The sequence below is a fragment of the Xyrauchen texanus genome, chromosome 2 (genome assembly GCF_025860055.1).
Source record: "Xyrauchen texanus isolate HMW12.3.18 chromosome 2, RBS_HiC_50CHRs, whole genome shotgun sequence".
Classification (NCBI taxonomy): domain Eukaryota; kingdom Metazoa; phylum Chordata; class Actinopteri; order Cypriniformes; family Catostomidae; genus Xyrauchen; species Xyrauchen texanus.
Genome location: NC_068277.1, coordinates 12,728,723 through 12,747,688, shown reverse-complemented (window position 1 = coordinate 12,747,688; position 18,966 = coordinate 12,728,723). Strand labels below are relative to the sequence as shown.

The 18,966-nt window shown below is 37.5% G+C and overlaps 1 protein-coding gene across 1 annotated transcript in view; it reads left to right on the top strand.

Moving 5' to 3' along the window:
• Positions 1-18,966, top strand: part of LOC127658367 (adhesion G protein-coupled receptor A3) — a 63,256-nt gene that overhangs the window by 18,025 nt on the left and 26,265 nt on the right. The window contains exons 2-4 of the mRNA XM_052147629.1: positions 300-371; positions 15,260-15,331; positions 17,468-17,539. Coding sequence (XP_052003589.1) covers positions 300-371; positions 15,260-15,331; positions 17,468-17,539 — 216 coding nt within the window. The remainder of the gene's footprint in view (positions 1-299; positions 372-15,259; positions 15,332-17,467; positions 17,540-18,966) is intronic.

The following is an 18,966-nucleotide window of genomic DNA, read 5'->3' as shown; positions in this document are numbered from 1 at the left end:
AGAACGTGTTGATTTAATGTATCATTGTGCAACAGACAAAATATGTTATGTGCTACTTTGTGAGTTAATAGGACAGTAATGATGACAAATATGATTATGATTGTCCCGATAATTAAAAAAAAAAAAAGTATCAGTATTGTTCAACATATTTTCAGTTTTATCACCAAAATGGTATTTAAATTAATTAATTAAAACTTTAATCAAATATAACAATTTTCAACAATATTTTTATTTTTCAAGTAAGGTTTTGTTTATCTTTGCTGACCTGATTTTTAATATCAGCCTTTTTACCCTTACAGGATTTTGAGCAACAATAAAATCCAGGAAATTCTGAACGGCTCTTTCACTGGTTTGTCATCACTGGAAAGACTGTAAGTTTATATTCTACCTCTTTAATTTAGGTTAAAATGTGTATGTATATATATGTATATATAAATTATAAATAAGGGAATTTGTATATCTTATGTCATTTAACTGGACATAATTTTGTAGAAGTTTTCACTCTTCTTTCACTGGTTCACTTTAAATGTTCCTATGGTGTGACAAACACATTTTAAAAGTGCAAATATTCCATGCATCTCTCAACTAATATGAGATCATAACAATTGCATGCATAATTGCATTATAATTTTACTATTTACAGGGCTCCAAATGTGACCAAATATAATTAATTGCAACAATCATTTAAAATCCAGTCGACATTGGCTACAGTTAGGTTGTGTGCGTTCATATGCAGTTTCATCAGATATCATCTTGTGAGTTATTGAATACATCTTTAGAGCGCGCACCAGTGTGTCTCGTGCCACTTTTCACCCGTTCTGTTGTGATGACAAGCTCGCTGCACCGCACGCAACAACAAACCCAGCGCAAGAGATTTGTGAACAAAAGACTCTTTTGAACCGGATCTTTTTCATGAATCACCAGAAAAGAACTGCGGGTTTGAACTCTGGAGCTCAGGTTAGCAGTTGAATCAGATTCACTTTCTCAGCGAATCATCCGTAAGTGAGTTCACATCTGGGAGTGCAGACATTTCAAAATAAGAGACCCAAGTGTATTTCGGGCTTCTTTATAATTAAAAGTCCTCTATTGTGTACCACTTTTTTTTCTCCTGGTAGTTATTGATTGGGATTGGAGAAGCACTCTTGTACCGTAGTCTCTGTGTCTGGGCCATCCGGTAACAGTAAAGAAAGACTAAAGAAATATTTAAAACAATAAAAAAATTAAATAAAAATAATTTCACAGACTGTGAAAATGTGTTTCCGCCTTATATAGCAGCGAAAATCTATTTATAACATTATGCTTACTATTATATTACCCTGGAATTAGTTTGAAAAAATGAATTACCACATCTGTGAGGGGTTTTCTATGACAGCTGCTGAGAAAGTGACCGTACATTTGGCCTCTTCTCCCATCTCCTGTCTTAATCCACCCTGCTCTATTTTTTTGCACTTCTGGAAAGTCATTCAAATGTAATAGTGGATTTTTTTCTTTTGCTCTTGGAGCAAATGGGTAAGTGAAAATAATATTTGCTGTGATCTCCCATTCACTGCTGTCGAAGTTTACCCTGCTAACCCGGAGTGTGAAAAAGGTCTATTGAGGGACTCGCGCAACAACTACACAAGGTGCAAACATTAATTGCTGCTCAAGAAGACAACACACTACTATATGCATACTATATGTAATGTATATTCTGAAGGGCAGTATTAAATAAAAAAAATATTTTGTCTCTGATATTTGTATAAATTATGAATGGGGTGTGAACATTTACATTTATGAGACAAAATGGAATGCAAACTTATCTTCTCAATTATATATACTGTTTATTAAAACTTTTCCTTTTTCCTCCTTAAGTCTTTTTTTAGTCTGGATCCCTGATTTAGTTTTAGATGGAGTATGGCATATCATGTCGCAGGACAACATTCCAAAACTGTTTAATGTCAACTAACCATATGTAATTCTTTAATATTTAGTGACTTCTAGGCCTGGGTAATAATATCGAATTTCCAATGCATCACGATTTTCATTTGAACGATCTCTATATGGATTCTTAAATCCCAAGATCGATCTTTAACATTAAAATTCAAATTCAAATTCAAAAAATGCTTTATTGGCATGACTGTACATAATACAATATTGCCAAAGCTTGGAACACATAGATTATACATAGAGAATAATTATAAAGACATCAAAATAATAAAGTATATAACTTAAATTTAAATGTACAAATTAAATTCATTGTACAGAGTAACAGATTACAATATCTGTGAACATTCGATACCACAGTGTTTTAACACATATATACATACACACACATACATTACGGAGGGTCACTGTGGTGGACAGTAGGGAAACACACTGAGGTCAGACACACACACACACACACACACGTACATTCACCTGCTGTCTCTCAGGCTGTGGCACACACACACACGTATCTGGCAGCCAGTGCTGCTGTCTGTCCCTCTCCTAGTAAGGTCTTTATCTGATCTATTTCAGTCATGGCTGTAAAGTCCTGTATTAAGTCAGTGAGTTTGTTGAAGTACAGTTCTCTGACTGAGCTGTATTTGTGACAGTGGAGGAGGAAGTGTGTCTCTGTCTCAATCTCTCCTGTCCTACACTGAACACACACCTTTGCTCTCGGGGTAACCAGCTCTTTCTGTGTCTGCCGGTCTCGATGGCTAGGCTGTGTTCACTCAGCCTGTACTTGCTCAGGATCTGTCTCTGCTTTGTGTCTCTCACACTCTGGAGATATTCTGCCAATTCATAATTTGATTTCAAAGTTCGATAGAATTGTAATTTACTTTGTGTAATTTACCTGATCCCAATGTTCCAGATATGTATTTTTAGACTGTTTGATAATTTGGTTTATTCTGATGTGTGTGTGAGAAGCAGTGCTGGTCTGAGACTGGTTAGAGTTAGTCGGGTTAGTGAGTCTCAGGACCAGCTGACTGAGGAGACTCATTTCGGGGTTCAGTTCTTGGGTTTGTAGTGCTTTAAAATGTAGCGTTTCTGTGGGACTTGATTTTAGATGCATCCAGAATTTGAGGGATCTTTTTTGCATATTAACAATCAATGGGAATCGGCCTAATTCTGCCCTACATGCATTATTGGGTGTTTTCCTTTGTAGTTTTAGAATCATTTTGCAGAACTCTGTGTGTATGGCTTCTGTTGGATGTCTGTCCCATCTAGTGTAGCTCTGATCACTGAGTGGACCCCAAACCTCACTTCCATACAGCGCTATGGGCTGAATTACACTATCAAAGATTTTACACCAGATTGGAATCGGTAATTCAGTGTTTTGGAAGTTCTTCTTAATTGCATATAGAGCTCTTCGAGCTTTATCTCTTAGAGCATTCACTGCCACACTGAAACTCCCCGATGCAGTGATGACCAGGCCGAGGTAAGTGTACTGCATCGTGTGCTCTAGGCCGGTGCTGCCTAGAGAGAACTGGTATCTGTGTTCCTGACATCTGGGCTTTTTCTGAAAGACCATAATGTTGGTCTTTGTGAGGTTGACTGCCAGGGCCCAGTTCTGGCAGTAGTTCTGCAGCAGGTCCAGGTGCTGCTGTAGTCCCTGTGCAGTGGGTGACAGCAGCACCAGGTCGTCTGCGTACAGCAGGAGCTTGATGCTCCTGTCCTGTAGAGTGAGTCCAGGGCCTGTAGACTGCTCCAGCTGCACCGCTAGTTCATTAATGTAGATGTTGAACAGCGTTGGACTCCTCTCTTCTGGGTGAAGAATTCTGTATGTTTGTTGCCAATTCGTATTGCACATTTGTTGTTCGAATATATTGATTTTATAATGTCATAGACTTTACCCCCTACACCACTTTGTGAAAGTTTGTAATATAATCCGTTGTGCCAAATAGAATCAAATGCTTTTTTGAAATCGACAAAGCATGCAAATATTTTTCCATTTTTGGTCTGTTTTACGTGTTTATTGATTAGGGTGTGTAGGGTGTAAATGTGGTCAGTAGTTCTGTGATTTGGAACGAAGCCAATCTGACTCTTACTCAGGACATTGTGTTCGTTAAGGAAGTTTACAATTCTATTGTTTAAAATACTGCTAAATAACTTCCCCAGATTACTGCTCACACAAATGCCTCTGAAATTATTAGGGTCTAATTTATTTCCACTCTTATGAATTGGGGTAATAAGTCCTTGGCTCCAGATGTCAGGAAAACAGCCTGAACGAAGGACAATGTTGAACAGTTTGAGCACCACGCCTGCAGCTCCGGTGTGCTGTGTTTCAGCATCTCACTCAGAATGCTGTCAGGACCACAAGATTTATTACCTTTTTGCTTTTTGAGTTTGTTTGTCAATTCTTCATGTGTGATTTGGAAGTCAAGTGGATTTTGATTATTTTTAATTGTCTCTTCATAAGTTTGTAGATTTTGTTGGATCAGATTATAATTGTCATTGAGTTGTTTTGATGGGATTTCTTTATATCCATCCATCCATCCATCGTCAACCGCTTATCCTGTGTACAGGGTCACGGGGGGCTGGAGCCTATCCCAGCTAACATTGGGCGAAAGGCGGGGGACACCCTGGACAGGTCGCCAGTCCATCGCAGGGGGATTTCTTTATATAAGTTTTCAAAATGATTTGTCCAGATTTCTCCATCTTGTATTGGTAGGTCTTGTGGTTTTGCTGTGCTCAGATTATTCCACATATCCCAGAATTGATTTTGTTTTATTGAATGTTCTAATTCTTGTATACTTTTGGTCAGATGGTGTTGCTTCTTCACTCTAATCGTGTCTTTATATATTTTTAGTTTTGAAAAGTATTCAGTTCTTAAGTCAGTGTTGTTTGGTTCTTTTCTTAATGTTTTGCAGTCTGAGTCAAATCATTTTTCATCTTTTGGAGTATTTTTAGTGTATTTTTTGCCTTTCTTTTTCAATTCACTTCTATGTGCTGCTTTTTTAAATATGTAATTGATTTCATTTGTGGCCGAATTAACACCATCTTTAGTTGTTTCAAATTTTTTATTAATAAATGTATTTATTCGATTTTTTAGTTCTTCAGAACTGAGGGCTTGGACAAATTTAACTGCGCTGTCCGGAGCCCATCTGTATCTCTGCTGGACCTGATACATTTGGCAGGTTTCCAGTCTGTTTTGTTCTGGTGTGTCGTGTGTTTTGATATAGATGTTAGTTTGGTTATGGTCAGAAAGCGGAGTTTGCTGTTTGACAGTGAATGCATTGAAGGAGGATGGGTCCATGTCAGTGATGGCATAGTCAACTACACTAGCTCCAAGACCTGAACAACACGTGAACCTCCCTAAAGAGTCCCCTCTGATCCTGCCGTTCAGTATGTACAGGCCTGAGGCTCGGCAGAGCTGCACCAACTCTCTACCGATTTTATTTACTGTCTGGTCAAGGTTGTTTCTCGGTGGAAGTTTTCTTGTGAGACTCGGGGGGGTTCTGGCCATAGTCATATTCATTGCCCTTTGGATCTACGTCATCAGGTTCAGATCCAGTTCTTGCATTAAAGTCTCCACACAGCAGCATGTTTCCCTGGGCCTGGAAACGGCTGATTTCTGTGTGGATGTTGTTGAGATATTCCTCGTCATGGTAAGGGGAATCCGCTGGGGGAATGTAGATGGCACAGAGATATGTGTCTGTAGCAGAAATGCCAATTTGGTTTAGTTTTAACCAGCAATGAAATTTTCCAACTGAAATAGTAGAAATGTGTTTGGCCAGATCCTCCCTGTACCACACCAGAATTCCTCCCGAGTCTTGTCCACGATGAACTGTACTTATTTTAACTGAGGGTACAATTACTTCATAATAGCCTGAGGGACAGTAGGTAAGCGCATCATTTCGACACCAGGTTTCAGTGAGGATTATTATATCAACATCTTCGATATGTTTTAGAAATTCTGGGTCTGTGCTTTTAGAACCAAATGTTGAAGAATTAAGACCCTGAATATTCCAGCAACTTATTTGAAATGAACGCATTCGTATTCTAAAAGATAAACCTATTTGGTGAGACAGAGAGAAAGTAACGTGAAGCTAGTGTACATGTGAAAACATACATGGCAAACAATTTACAATAGTGCACTTCTTTTTTTTTTTTTTTTTTGTCAGTAGAGCACTGTGTGTGTTCTTATCTGTTCAGGAGCTGGTTGCACAGTGTGTGTAGCATCTCTCTGATCTGGCTCAGTTCGCTGGCGGAGCTGGAGCTGGAGCTGGTGGGTGGAGCAGGAGGCCGGGCTAAAGCTTCAGCGTAGCTCGGTGCTCTCGGGTGGAGGGATTTATCTGGGTGTCGGGGTTTTTTTTGGTTTCTTCTTGCTAATGGGGGCTTGATGGCCAGCAGGTGGACGTGGAGTTGGTGACTGCAGGTTTACAGGTGTATAGTGAGCCATAGGTGGGTGTGGATGATGTGGTATGCTTGTCCAGCCGACGTCTCTCCTCGCCGGGGTCGGGGGGGGTGTGTCTGTGCATGTAGGGGTGATTCGTCACCGGGGTCGGGGGGGTGTGTCTGGGCATGTAGGGGTGGATGGGCCGGTAGTGTTCTGGAGTCGGTAGCAGATGTCTCGGTGACGACGGGGTGCGGCCCAGAGCTGTGTCTTTAAGGGCCCTTGCAAAAATGCGCACTGCATCTCTGTGCAAGTGGAGCCCATCGTACAGGTGTTGGGGGCCGATGTGGTGGTGGTGGACCAGGTGCATGTTTGGAAGTGTAGAACATCTGCGGGAAATTTCAGTGTTAATGTTGTGGATGATGTGTGGTGGTGTGTCATGTCGTGGGAGAAGTGTGGAGATAACAATCCGGGATTCTGGGAACTTTTTGTTGGTGATTTCTGCCATTTTTCTGACAGCATCAGCAGTGTTGTTGCGCAGCGAGTGAAGGTCATTGGTCCCAGTGTGGATTATGACACATGAGGGGTGTCCTGGGAAGTCTCTGATTATCTGGTGGGCGTGGCCAGTTGTGCTGCATCGTTTTGCAGAGACTTTCTGATGTGGGAAGAGTTTCTGTGGGTCCAAGAACTTTCCATTAGAGTCCATGAGGAGGAGAACATCTGGATCAGGTTCTGGAGGGGGGGTTGTGTTTCTGCAGGTGTCTGTGTGTTTGTGGCAGGCTTGCTGTCTGTGTTTGTGTAGTCTGTAGTAGGAGCTGTACTGTAGTGACGTGTGTTGTCTTCTGTGTTTTTCTGTAACTGCTCTGTCATTTCTTGCAGCTGTCTGGAGAAGCTCTCTTCTTTTCTCTCATTGTCCTCCTCTAGCTTGCACATCTGTACGCGGAGAGTTTGGTTTTCTCCTTGCAGTTCTCTGAGAGCTCTGTTGAGTTCAGTGATGGAGGAGTTGGTGTCTTTCTTCAGCTGTCTGAGCTCATCTTTGTGCTCTTGGATGTAAATATTTGTGTTGCGTGTGTCTGAGAGTTTGACTTGAGTGTGTTCTCTGAATTCAGTGAAGTCCAGTTCTAGCAAAGCTAAACTGTCTCTCAGTCACCGGTCTGACGGTGCAGGTGAAAGAATGGCTGGGCCGTCCTCCTCAGAGTCTGTGTTGTGTGCGTGAGGCTTGTCTCTCTCCTCCTCTACTCTGGCCTTCAGCAGGGGGAAGATCTCCTCGAATGAGTTCAGGCTTGCCTCATTGCCTTGCAGAAGGAAGGTGCCTTTAGTATAGTAGGTTATGGTGAGAATCGGGTTGTCTGTGTCCAGCATTTCATCTTTGCAAATAGTTAGTCTTCCACCTCGACCGATTCCTTCTTTAAAAATGTACTTGTATTCCTCACAGATGGCTGATTTCCATGCAGTTATCAAAGTGGTGTAGAAGATAAGGTATACATATATCTCTACAATGATCATAAATAGTTATGATTCTGACCATGTTTTAGAAAATCACACCAAACAGAAATAAACATTGATGTCAAATTGTATAAATTAATTACTACAGCATTAAAAAGAATGTCTTAAATGAAATATTTAATAAATCACAGGCTTTTAAATAACACCTCCCCCCCCCCCCAATTCACACTATGATTTCACTCACAAATTTTCAGCATATTTTTAGTGTGTTGAGAGTTTGAATTGACTCGTTCCATGTAATGCGTGTCCAAAGACGAGATCCACGTAATACATTTGTCATTGAATAATATCTCTTTTAATATCTTTTCTGTTAAGTTGTTAAGAAAATTAAAAAAAATATTTAAATCTAAACACAAATGGCACAGATGAGGTAAAGACATTGGAGTCCTCTCTTGTTAATATGCGCTCATTTACAAAGGACCTAGTTAGAAGGTCCTCTGTATAATTAACAGCATTAGCTGGGAGAATGATTATTTCATATGTGAATTTGTGAAAATTCAGTCATGCTGTGAATCAAAATCAAATAGAATTGGGAAATCTGTATCAATACCCAGCTTTAGTAACTTGTACCACAATCTTGTCAAGGAATTGGAAACACTGGTTTATCATTTCTGGTGAGGTACCAGTGAGGGACTGTTGGTTAAAGCTGGTTTGAGAGACCTCAAGGAGGTCATACTGAAGGGGATGAACAAGTGAAAGTTAATTATAGCCGTTGCCTTCAGGGAACACAATTGTCTGATCTTGGCATCAGCTTACCACTCTGCTCTTGACTTCCGTTGGTGATTCAGTGTCACTCACTGTAGAGGTGCTGGTCAAATGAGCCCACCCTCCTGTGGTGGCCAAATTTAGATCCTGTACATTGAAATGCCATATTTAGTGTTGTTTTTTATGTGTGCACTTTGTATTATACTGCTGGTTGACTATACATTACATGACCCAGATTTTCAATGAGCTGCAGCAGGAGGTTGACCATAAAAGATATCCAGCCATATCACATTACATGTTTCTTTCAAGGAACTTTTGAATAAAGGGATTGGTGTATTAAGCTTGTTCTAAAAGTATTGTTAAAGAATGAAGCTTTAACTTGTGTGCTTGTTCTATTGAAGACCCAGATTCAATGGATTCAAATGAGGAAAAATAGAGGCAGTCCATTAATCTTTTGCTTCACTGAGCGCTAGAAGTACATGATGTCATCCAGCAGGAATTCGAAGGGTGTATAATCCATGACATTATTCCAGATTTTGTTATTTCAATATAATCTCTAAATACACGTCCAGAATTTTATCAGTTGTGCATTTTATCATTTAAATGACTGATATTATCATGAGGTAATGTTGCTGATTATAGACATCTATACTTCATGATATAATACCATGTTACAAAAGCAATTTAATTTTGTTTCTGTTATTTGCTGTTCAAGAATTGAAATATGTTACACACTACTAGTTAAAAGTTCACTGAATGTGAAAAATATTTTTGTAGGCAAATAGAAATTAATGATTTCTAAATTTAATGAACATATAAAAATGTGCCAGCATGAATAAGAACTCCCAATACTGTTGAAAAGCATCCCAGGATACCACATGCTAAAGGAGAGAGTTTTTATTTATTAATATGTTTATTTTATATAGCACATTTCTTGAATCCAAGGTTGCTTTACATGAGAGAAAATACATGAAATACAGCAAATGGACAGATAACACATTTAAAAAAAAAAAAAAAACCTAACAAGCACCCAAGAGATAACAATGAGTGAAGAGATTAATTTTTAGATGCCATCGAGGAGAATGTGGTGAGTTCCCGAAGGGGTTGTGGGAGAGCATTCCAAAGCCGAGGAGCAACAGTCATAAATGACCTGCCTCCCATTGAAGAATATTTGTTTAATATATATTTGGTATAATTTCATTTGTGTCATTTCATAGTTTTAATGCCTTTCCTGTTTGTCTACTGTAAAATGTTTTAAATCAACAAAACGTAAGCCTCTACACTAAACCTTAAACATAAACCTAACCAATGGTGTCATAAAAAGCAAACTTGACATGAAAAACGCAATTGCTGAAGCAACCACGTAATTTTTAGGTGCTTTTATGACACTTTTGGCTTATGCGTCGACTCACGTGCTCTTCGTGTCTTGTCACCCCAGTCCTTTGTATTGCAAGTACAACACTATTAGTTGAGCTAATGCACAATTTGATTGCATTTAATCAAGTTATTAAGTGTACTTGTTTATGGAATTTTAACATTAAAATGTATCGAATTACAAGTCATGGACTGTAGTAAAAGCGTTTTTATGTCATAAGATAGCAATGTAAGGAGTAGGCAACCTGATCTCATGAACATTTTTAAATAATTTACGAGTTGGCTATTTCGTATGGTCTTACACGATGTTGTTCACATTACCTCGTACGACTTCATCGCGTGCAAATTCCTGGTTGTCTAATGCGGAAGTAAGAGCGAGTTCTGCGAACGAGGAGTTAAGGACATAATTATTAATATTATGCCCTTACTCAAATCCCTCATCTAAAATTAACCAATCAGTAGAGTGTGCTAACATGATAGAAAGCTGTTGTGTGTGACAAGCAAGTAATTGTTGCGTATAGGATAGAAACAATGTCCAGCAACATTATTGGCTGTAGTGAAAGTCGTAGGAATTCAAACGAGTGCTGTCACACGATGTCATACGAATTAGCCAAATTTACGTCTTACGAATCCTAACAATTTCGCCGTAACAGTGTGTTGGGAGAAGGGCAAAAAGTACGAGTTTATGAATTGATAAGCTGGTGTTTTACTCATGATTTCTGTGAAAGGGAATTAAAAGTTTTTGCTGTGGTACCTCCTAGAGTTTATTACACCACAAAACTGTTGTGTAACAGTTCCACAACGATCTACTTAAAAATAAGTTTGCATAAATGTGTGTTAACGTGATTCTATGAGACCGGTTAATATGTCAACTTTAGCCCAATACCAGCATACTCGTAATGCTACCTAATGCCTGATTCACACATACTGCTTGAGCGGGGCGAAACCCCCGCTGCACTTCAGCTCTATCAACGCACTGACGTGCTGCTGACGTTTCAGATGTGAATGGTCTAACCAGTTAACATGGACGCCAAACAAAAATGTGCTCTGCTCACACCTTGCTCACGCATGCAATGTGAAACAGCCATAACAGTAAATTGAAACATTAACTTACCATCTGCACAAACTGCTAAATCTACTGAATCCCACACCTTTTCATTTGCTAGTAAATATTTGTATAACAAATGCTTTAATTTGCTCAAAGACAGCCACTGAGTTGAGCGTGAGCCGCGCTGCAAAAATAGGTTAGACGCCAAAACGATCAGCTCGCTGCCGCATCTGGGACACTTCAGGGACGCTACACATCGCAGCTCACTCTCAAATTGTAAAGGCTGTAATCTGTTAATATGGGTTCCGAAACAAAAACGTTCTTCTTACAGTGCACTCACACCATGCTCACGAGTGTGTAAATTATGCCTTAGACTAAATACATTTCACATGGACTTCTAACTACTTCCACCCTTCAAACATGACCAAAATAAGAGGTTTTGTATCCAAAATCTTAGCCCTCTTTGTCCTGGGCCCCATTCAGAAACAGATGGTCTTTCAGTTTGTTTTGCTTGAACGCAAACGAAAATGAAGTTTGGTTCAGTTTTGATTGTGGTGAGACCCAGAATTCCAGCAACCAGCAGGCATTGTCTTAGAGAAAAGCATAAGGGCTTGAGAGCTTCTAACTGGACCATTTTAACCAAGTGCAAAGCTTCATCTTGATTCCCTGTGAACAAATCTGAATGTGCATGTCATTCTGTTTATAATCAGAGGGAATTCTGCTCTCTTTAAGTTGGAGAAATTGTATAGTTCAGGCAATAAAAAGCTAAACTCTTATCTTTATAACGCATTTGAAGTGTAAACATCTTTGATCTTCCCATGCTTTGAAAGTCTGAGGAAATCATCTTTCACTCTCTTGATGGCACAGCGGCGCTTCTGCGGCTGGAGGCTTTTAGCTAATGGCCCAGTTACCTACTAGTGCAGCTCCCTGTGTGCCCTCACTGGCTTTCTGTTTTCCACAGCTGTCTCACTCAGATTCCCCCAAGCGCAGAGCTGCACACTGCTTTTGTCATTCTAATGAATGGAGCTGAAGCCAGAAGTGTCAGCATTCTGATTCATGCATTATTCTGTGCACTGAGTCTTTGTCTTTTGTATTTGTGCATTTGAGTGTGTGTGTGTGTGTGTGTGTGTGTGTTTTCTCTTGAAAACTGGGGAATCAATGAAAGCCCCTTTATATATATATATATGTATATATGTATGTATATGTATGTATTTTGTCTTTGCACACCTTTTAAAGTGATCTCTTAATGTTGCAATTAATGGGTAGGTGGCATGAAATGCAATTTGGAAAGTTGACATGTCCACGATATGCTATACTACATTTAATTTAAACTATATTAAGCTGCATTTTGCTCATTCTTTTGTTATTATTATATGCATGCTTTTATGACTTAATTAATTGGGAGACTACAAGGAATGTTTGACATTATTGAAAATGTATTTAGTCAAACCGCTGGACCATTTAAAGTGAATTAGGGATGGTTAAAATGTGATTTAAAAACAGTGATTTTTTTTTTTTTTCTTTTTAGATAAAGTTATAAATATGATAAAAACTAATCCATGGATGCAATATGCATCAATACCCTAATGCTAAAATAGTATTTGAGGTAATGGCAATAAGGCATTATATCTTTGTTGAGGTTTGACTACATAAAATGTCAAATGCATTTTTCTAAACCAGTCTGAGTAGATTCGGAGAGGAATCCCCCCTGTGCTGGATGTGTGTTTGCCTTTTCACTCCAGAGAGCTGCCCATTGTGAGCTTAAGTTCAACTGTCTCTTCTCAGTATATTTTAAGGGATTTGTTTCTCACAGTATGGAAAATCTTGTCTGTATGCTGTTCAAAGCAAGTCAACAGTTATTCTTACTTGAAATAAACTCTCTCATGATAAAATGGTAAATGGTCTGCACTTATATAGCTTCTTTTTAACCTTAACGGTATTCAAAGCGCTTTACACTGTGACACATTCACCCATTCATACACACATTCATACACCAATGGCGGCAGAGCTGCCATGCAAGGCGCTAGCCTGCCATTGGGAGCAACTTGGGGTTCAGTGTCTTGCCCAAGGACACTTCAGCATGTGGAGTCGTGTGGGCCGGAATTTGAACCACCAATCCAGCGATTAGTGTCCGACCCGCTCTACCAACTGAGCCACAGCCGCCCCTCAGGATCCATTTCTTTTAAACCTTTTTGTTTAGTAGTCAGTATTATGTTGTACAATTAATGCTGTTGTTGGTCTGAATAGTAAAGATATCTTTTTTAATGGTAAATTGTTTTAGTGATTTTCATCTAACATTTGCTAAAAAATTCTGTATTCTGATTATTGGATACATACCATGGTTCTGAACGATTACCATATTTATATACAACGGTTTGTACCTTGTATCTAAGGTAGGCTACTTCAAAGAATACCATGGTATTACCGTGGTGACACGTTCTTAAACCATGTTATTACTATGGAATGTTTGGCAAATTTTTTGTTAAGGAAATGTTTCCCATTTGATAGTATGTGTTGCTCTGAAAATAAAATGTACATACATTGAGGTGTAATGATAAAAAATTATAATAATAATAAAAACAAAAAAAACTGTTTGGTTCGTCACCCACAGTTCAGAACGCATTTGTACCATGCTTCATCTGAAGTCTAACAATGCATCTGGGGCATAATGGTTTGGCAAAGAAAATGCAGCTTCAAATAAAGAGGCACAGTTACAACCTCTGCAAGTGCACCTGTGTGGTTCTGTTGCTCTATATGCATGTTGATACGCTCCACTTGTGTCTCACTTTACTGAGAGTAGCTGTCCAATTAACTGTTAGTATGTTAAGTCAGTTTATGTTCAATCTTGAAGGAATAGTTCAGCCAAAAAGGAAAATTCTCTCATAATTTACTCTCCCTCATGCCATCCCAGATGCGTATGACTTTATTTCTTCTGCTGAACACAAACTAAGATTTATTTGAAAAATATATCAGCTAGAAGCAATATGATAGGTGTGGGTGAGAAACAGATCAATATTTAAGCCCTTTTTTACTATAAATCTCTACTTTCACTTTTACATTATTCTTTTTAGTTTTGTTTTTGCCAAATCACATTATTTGAACATATCACCACATACTGGGCAGGTAAGAGAATTTATAGTAAAAAAGGACTTAAATATCGATTTGTTTCTCACACATACCTATCCAATTGCTTCTGAAGATATGGATTACGTTTATGCTGCCTTTTATATGCTTTTTGGGTCTTTGGAAAGATCTGGCCACCATTTACTTGCATTGTGTGGACCTACAGAGCTGAGAGATTCGTCTAAAAAATTATGTTCAACAGAAGTCACACATCTGTAATGGCACGAGTGTGAGTAAATGATGAGAGAATTAATTTTGTTTGGTTTAACTGTCCCTTTAATTTCATATTTTATCAGTGCTTTTTTTTTTTAAACCATATACAATGTTAATTTTACCCCTGAAAATCTATTAAAAGTTTTGTATAAAGCAATTATGTATATAAACAACTTCATATATGCTGGTATTCTATTTAAGTCAGTAAAAGTAAAAAAAAAAAAAAAACAATCTGAAGAACCTGTTATAATTGGTTTTAACATAGTGTACCCTTCACTCTTGCCATATCATGTATTCTGCGCTACTCTATTCCACCCTTTAACCACAAATGGCATGACATCAAAGAAACCTGTAGGGTTAGCCAGTCTTTGACGCAGAAACCCTGTGATATTTCTACAGGGCTAGCTGAATAGCTCAGGTGTGGGCTCTGGGTATCACTGACATAAGTCTTTGAACTGTTTGGCTATGGATTGTTGCATTTTGGGATTTTTGCAAACTGATTCATTTTGTGCTGTGTGGTCCCAGCACTATATTAACTGCTAGCTATCAGTCAGTTTTTATTATGTAGGTCTATATACTAGGCATACTAAAACAAATTACAGTAAAACAATTTGCCCTTCAATTCTTAAAATGTATGTATAATATTTTGCAGTGCATCAGCATATTATTTAATTATCCTTCTTAAATTGATTCATTTTGCCTATTGAATTACTAAGGACTCCAGTTGTTTGTTACTTACACTGCTATATGAGAATGATTTATTAAGGGGTGCGTGCTTGCTTATGGCTATTAGCTAGAGCTCGTCAAAGCATCAAAAGGTTTTTGTGTTATACCCACTGGCATGTTTTCTGAGTTTTGAATAACCTGTTATTATAGGGCTTGTTTGTGTGTGTGTGGTGCAAGTTTGAATTTTGTGTTTGAAATTAACCAATGACTATTGTTATGTGCTTTATGTTATAATGTTCAGCATCTTAACCTGTTTTCTTTTGCAGGGACATAAAGAACAACATAATCACGCATATTGAACCAGGAGCTTTTTATGGACTTTTTGCCCTCAAAAGACTGTAAGTGTGGCTCAGAATCTCTCTTAAGCAGCATATAGCATATATTTATAAAATGTTAATTTCTGATTAAACTAGGCACGTTCGAGGTTTGTTGTCAAAATTACAGTGGTAAAATCACTGTAATGCACAGCCTCTCATGGCTTATTGTTTTAGTTGACATCTTGGAGCAACAGAATGCACTTGAGGAAATGTTCTGATTCAAGTAAAACACACAGTTGCACCTTTTGGGTGTGTGCAGCCACAGAAATAAGACATATCTGTGGTTCTTCACTCCAGATGGACAGTTTCCAGACAGCTTTCGACACAGCATGACTGATGCTATCTACTTTAACATATGCCAGTGATTGTGTGTATGTGTTTGAGTATGTGCAATCTGTTGAAAGAGAAAAGAAAGGAGAGTGCAGATTAAGTTACACAAAATAGGGAATAGGAAGAAAGTTGAGTGTATATGTGGGGAGTTTTTGGTTATATATGCTCTTCAGACACACTGTGAGGGTTTGTGTGTATGGTGCGGTTTTTTAATATGGCTCACTCCTTGCCAATATAACTTCTTTTTGGCTGGTTAAATGTAGAAGTATGCAGCGCCTCAGAGAGAGAGAGAGAGAGAGAGAGAGAGAGAGAGAGAGAGAGAGAGAGAGAGAGAGAGAGAGAGAGAGAGAGAGAGATAGTGATTGATTGATTGATTGATTGATTGATTGATTGATGTCATACTAATTTTCAGAGAGTGCACAAGATCAAATTTTCCCAGTTTTATACTCCCAGCTTAGTTTTCAAACTTTTTGCCTCCAGAGAAGAAAATGTCCTGAACTTTAAAAAGAAATTGCTAATGGTGCATAGCAAATTCATTCATTAAATATTAGCTAGAGAATGAATGTAGTACTAACTTTTATAGTGATTTATTGTGATGATATTCTGTAATGTCTGAAAAAGTTTGTTTAATATATGCTAATGTAGAATTATATTTCTATATTAGAATAAACCCTAATCAGACTTTATTAAACCCAAAAAAAAAAAAAAAAAAATACCAAAAGTTCCATAACAGGAATAAAGTTACAGACATTGGGAATCTTAAAGAAGATGATTTTTTTTTTTTTTACAACATATGGGACTTGTCAAGCATTTCAATGTCAAGCATTATATGTAGTTGGCTTCATAAAGAGGTGATTTCTATATAATAAGATATACAAAATATGATTTGAATCTGTCACAAATTTGTATGAAAACTCCATTTGAATATTGAAATGTAATAAATCACAGTTATACATCTGATTAATGCTTATATTTCTAAAACTTGTGGCTTGATATTAAAACAAGTGATTTATATGAGGTTTAGAGACCTTTGCCAAAAAGCATGTTCTGTCTTATCAAAAGTGTGGAATAGCTGCTAGATTGACAGTAATATATTTACGCACTTACAAGTACTGTATGTAATGGTAGTTTGGCTGTCAATATTGAAGAAAATCAAGGTTTGTGGTCAGTTCCCAATTTGTGTATCTAAAATGTATCTTTTGTGCAGTTCTTCACTACAAGTTCATAGTGGAACTGACAGGATTACTTATTGTGCGATTTATAAAATGTTTTAATGAGAAATGTATCAAACCATGAGTTATTTAGCTTCCCTCTTTAATGTATTGGCTATATTCTGAAAATATTAAAGTATTAAAGCTGAAGTATGTAATTCCCGCCCCACAAAATGGAATTGCAAAAATAAACGTTGTTTTCAAAACAGCTTTCTGAATACGCCCCCATCTGCCATTGGTCAATCTAAGAGATAGGCCCGCCCCAAACTCATGCATTGATTGAGTAACGTTGTTACTCAAGCTGGTCCCTCAAAACAAACAGAGGAACATTCATAGCTCAACAGAAACACAGTGTTTGAGAATATTATCCAATGAATGGCATGCAGAATGCATTTGTCTTTGCATAATAAGCTGGGAAAGTTGAAAGTAACAGAAAAAGTTGCGTACTTCAGCTTTAAAACTCTTGTTGCAAATTGTGTATGTAAATGGTGTGTTAGACCTTTTAGATGTAAAACACTTTATATTTTACAATGTCACAAGAAAAAAGACTATAAGAATTTAAGAATTTTGCTTGTATATGTACACAATGCATTCCCTTATCTTTTATGCCTTGCAGTGACTTGTCCAAAAACCTGATTGGCTGCCTCCATGTGGATGTTTTTAAGGGTCTCACAAACCTTGTCAAGCTGTAAGTCATGTTTTAGCTCTGCTGTGAACTTCAACAAATGTGCTATTCTATGTATTATTACCTGTTTTTCAACGGAGAGAAAAAAATTAGTGGAAATCTGATTTATTTTTAATATATTATGGTCAATTCATACCAAGGATTAAAACATTTTTTTGTCTTCTACTTTAATGCAATAAAATGCAGTGTGAATGCGGTAGACTGTAAAAATAAAAAGCTGAGTAAATGTAAAAAATATATAAAAATTTACATCAACCAGATGCAAAACCATTTTTAGTTTAGTCAACTTCACACAAATTAGTTGTACCAATTTAACAATTCAAATTGGATTATGAGTTCCATTTTTAACTACAGCTGACCATAATTGTCAAAATTATTGATATAAAAGATATTCTTTATTAAGTAGATCGACATTTCTTCATAAGATCATGTGTCAGCCCTACCAAAGTACCAAGTAGTTGGTCAAACTTAAAAGAATGTTCCGGGTTCAATACAAGTTCAGCTCAATCGAAAGCATTTGTGGCATAATGTTGATTACCACAAAAATTAATAACGACTTGTTCCTTTTCTTAAAACAAAAAACAAATATCGAGGTTTCAGTTAGGCACTTACAGTGGAAGTGAATGGGGGCCAATTTATTTACATTAAAATACTCACTTTTTCAAAAGTATAACCACAAGACATAAAGGATATGTATGTAAAATAAAGTCACAAATATGTGTGTAAAAATAAAATCACTTATAAACCTATTCTGTGTACAGTTATATCCAATTTTACAACTTTGTTACCATGACGATGTAATGTCAACAAACCCTAAAACGACTCTTAAAAATCGACATCAAGCACAACATTTGGTAGGTGTGTGACGCCCTCAGCCAAAATCAAGTTGGTGTGAAACGGCTAGTGAGATGCTAGCTGTAAGGTACTGTTAAAAGATTAATTACAGACCCATTTGTTGACTGCGCTGCCCAGCGAAACGTTGCAGAAATAGAAACCATTCCAAAATTTTGAAAGCCCTGTTGCTGTCGTTCGTCTTTAAAATGTGGTGTAGGCACCAATTATTCTAAACTTTTAGAAGTTAAATCAACTTGGCTTGGGTCAACTGACCTTATTCGTGATATAGTATAAGAATGCAACCTTTTTTACCATATTCTTAGTATTCATATCTGAGAATGCTTAAAAGCCTGTTTATTCTACTTTCACCACCAAACTTGACATTGTATTTACTCACTGTTTAAAGTTTCTCTAACTTGAATTGCATAACATTTGTCTTTATTGATTCCTTGACATTATCTCAACTTTTTCTACATTGGATAGTTCAATAAATTGTTTTTTTTTTAATTAATTATACATGACAAAATTTTTTACAGTTAAAAGGTCTATAGTTTTTTCTGTTTGAAATCTATATTTGAATAGACCTGTATATCTTA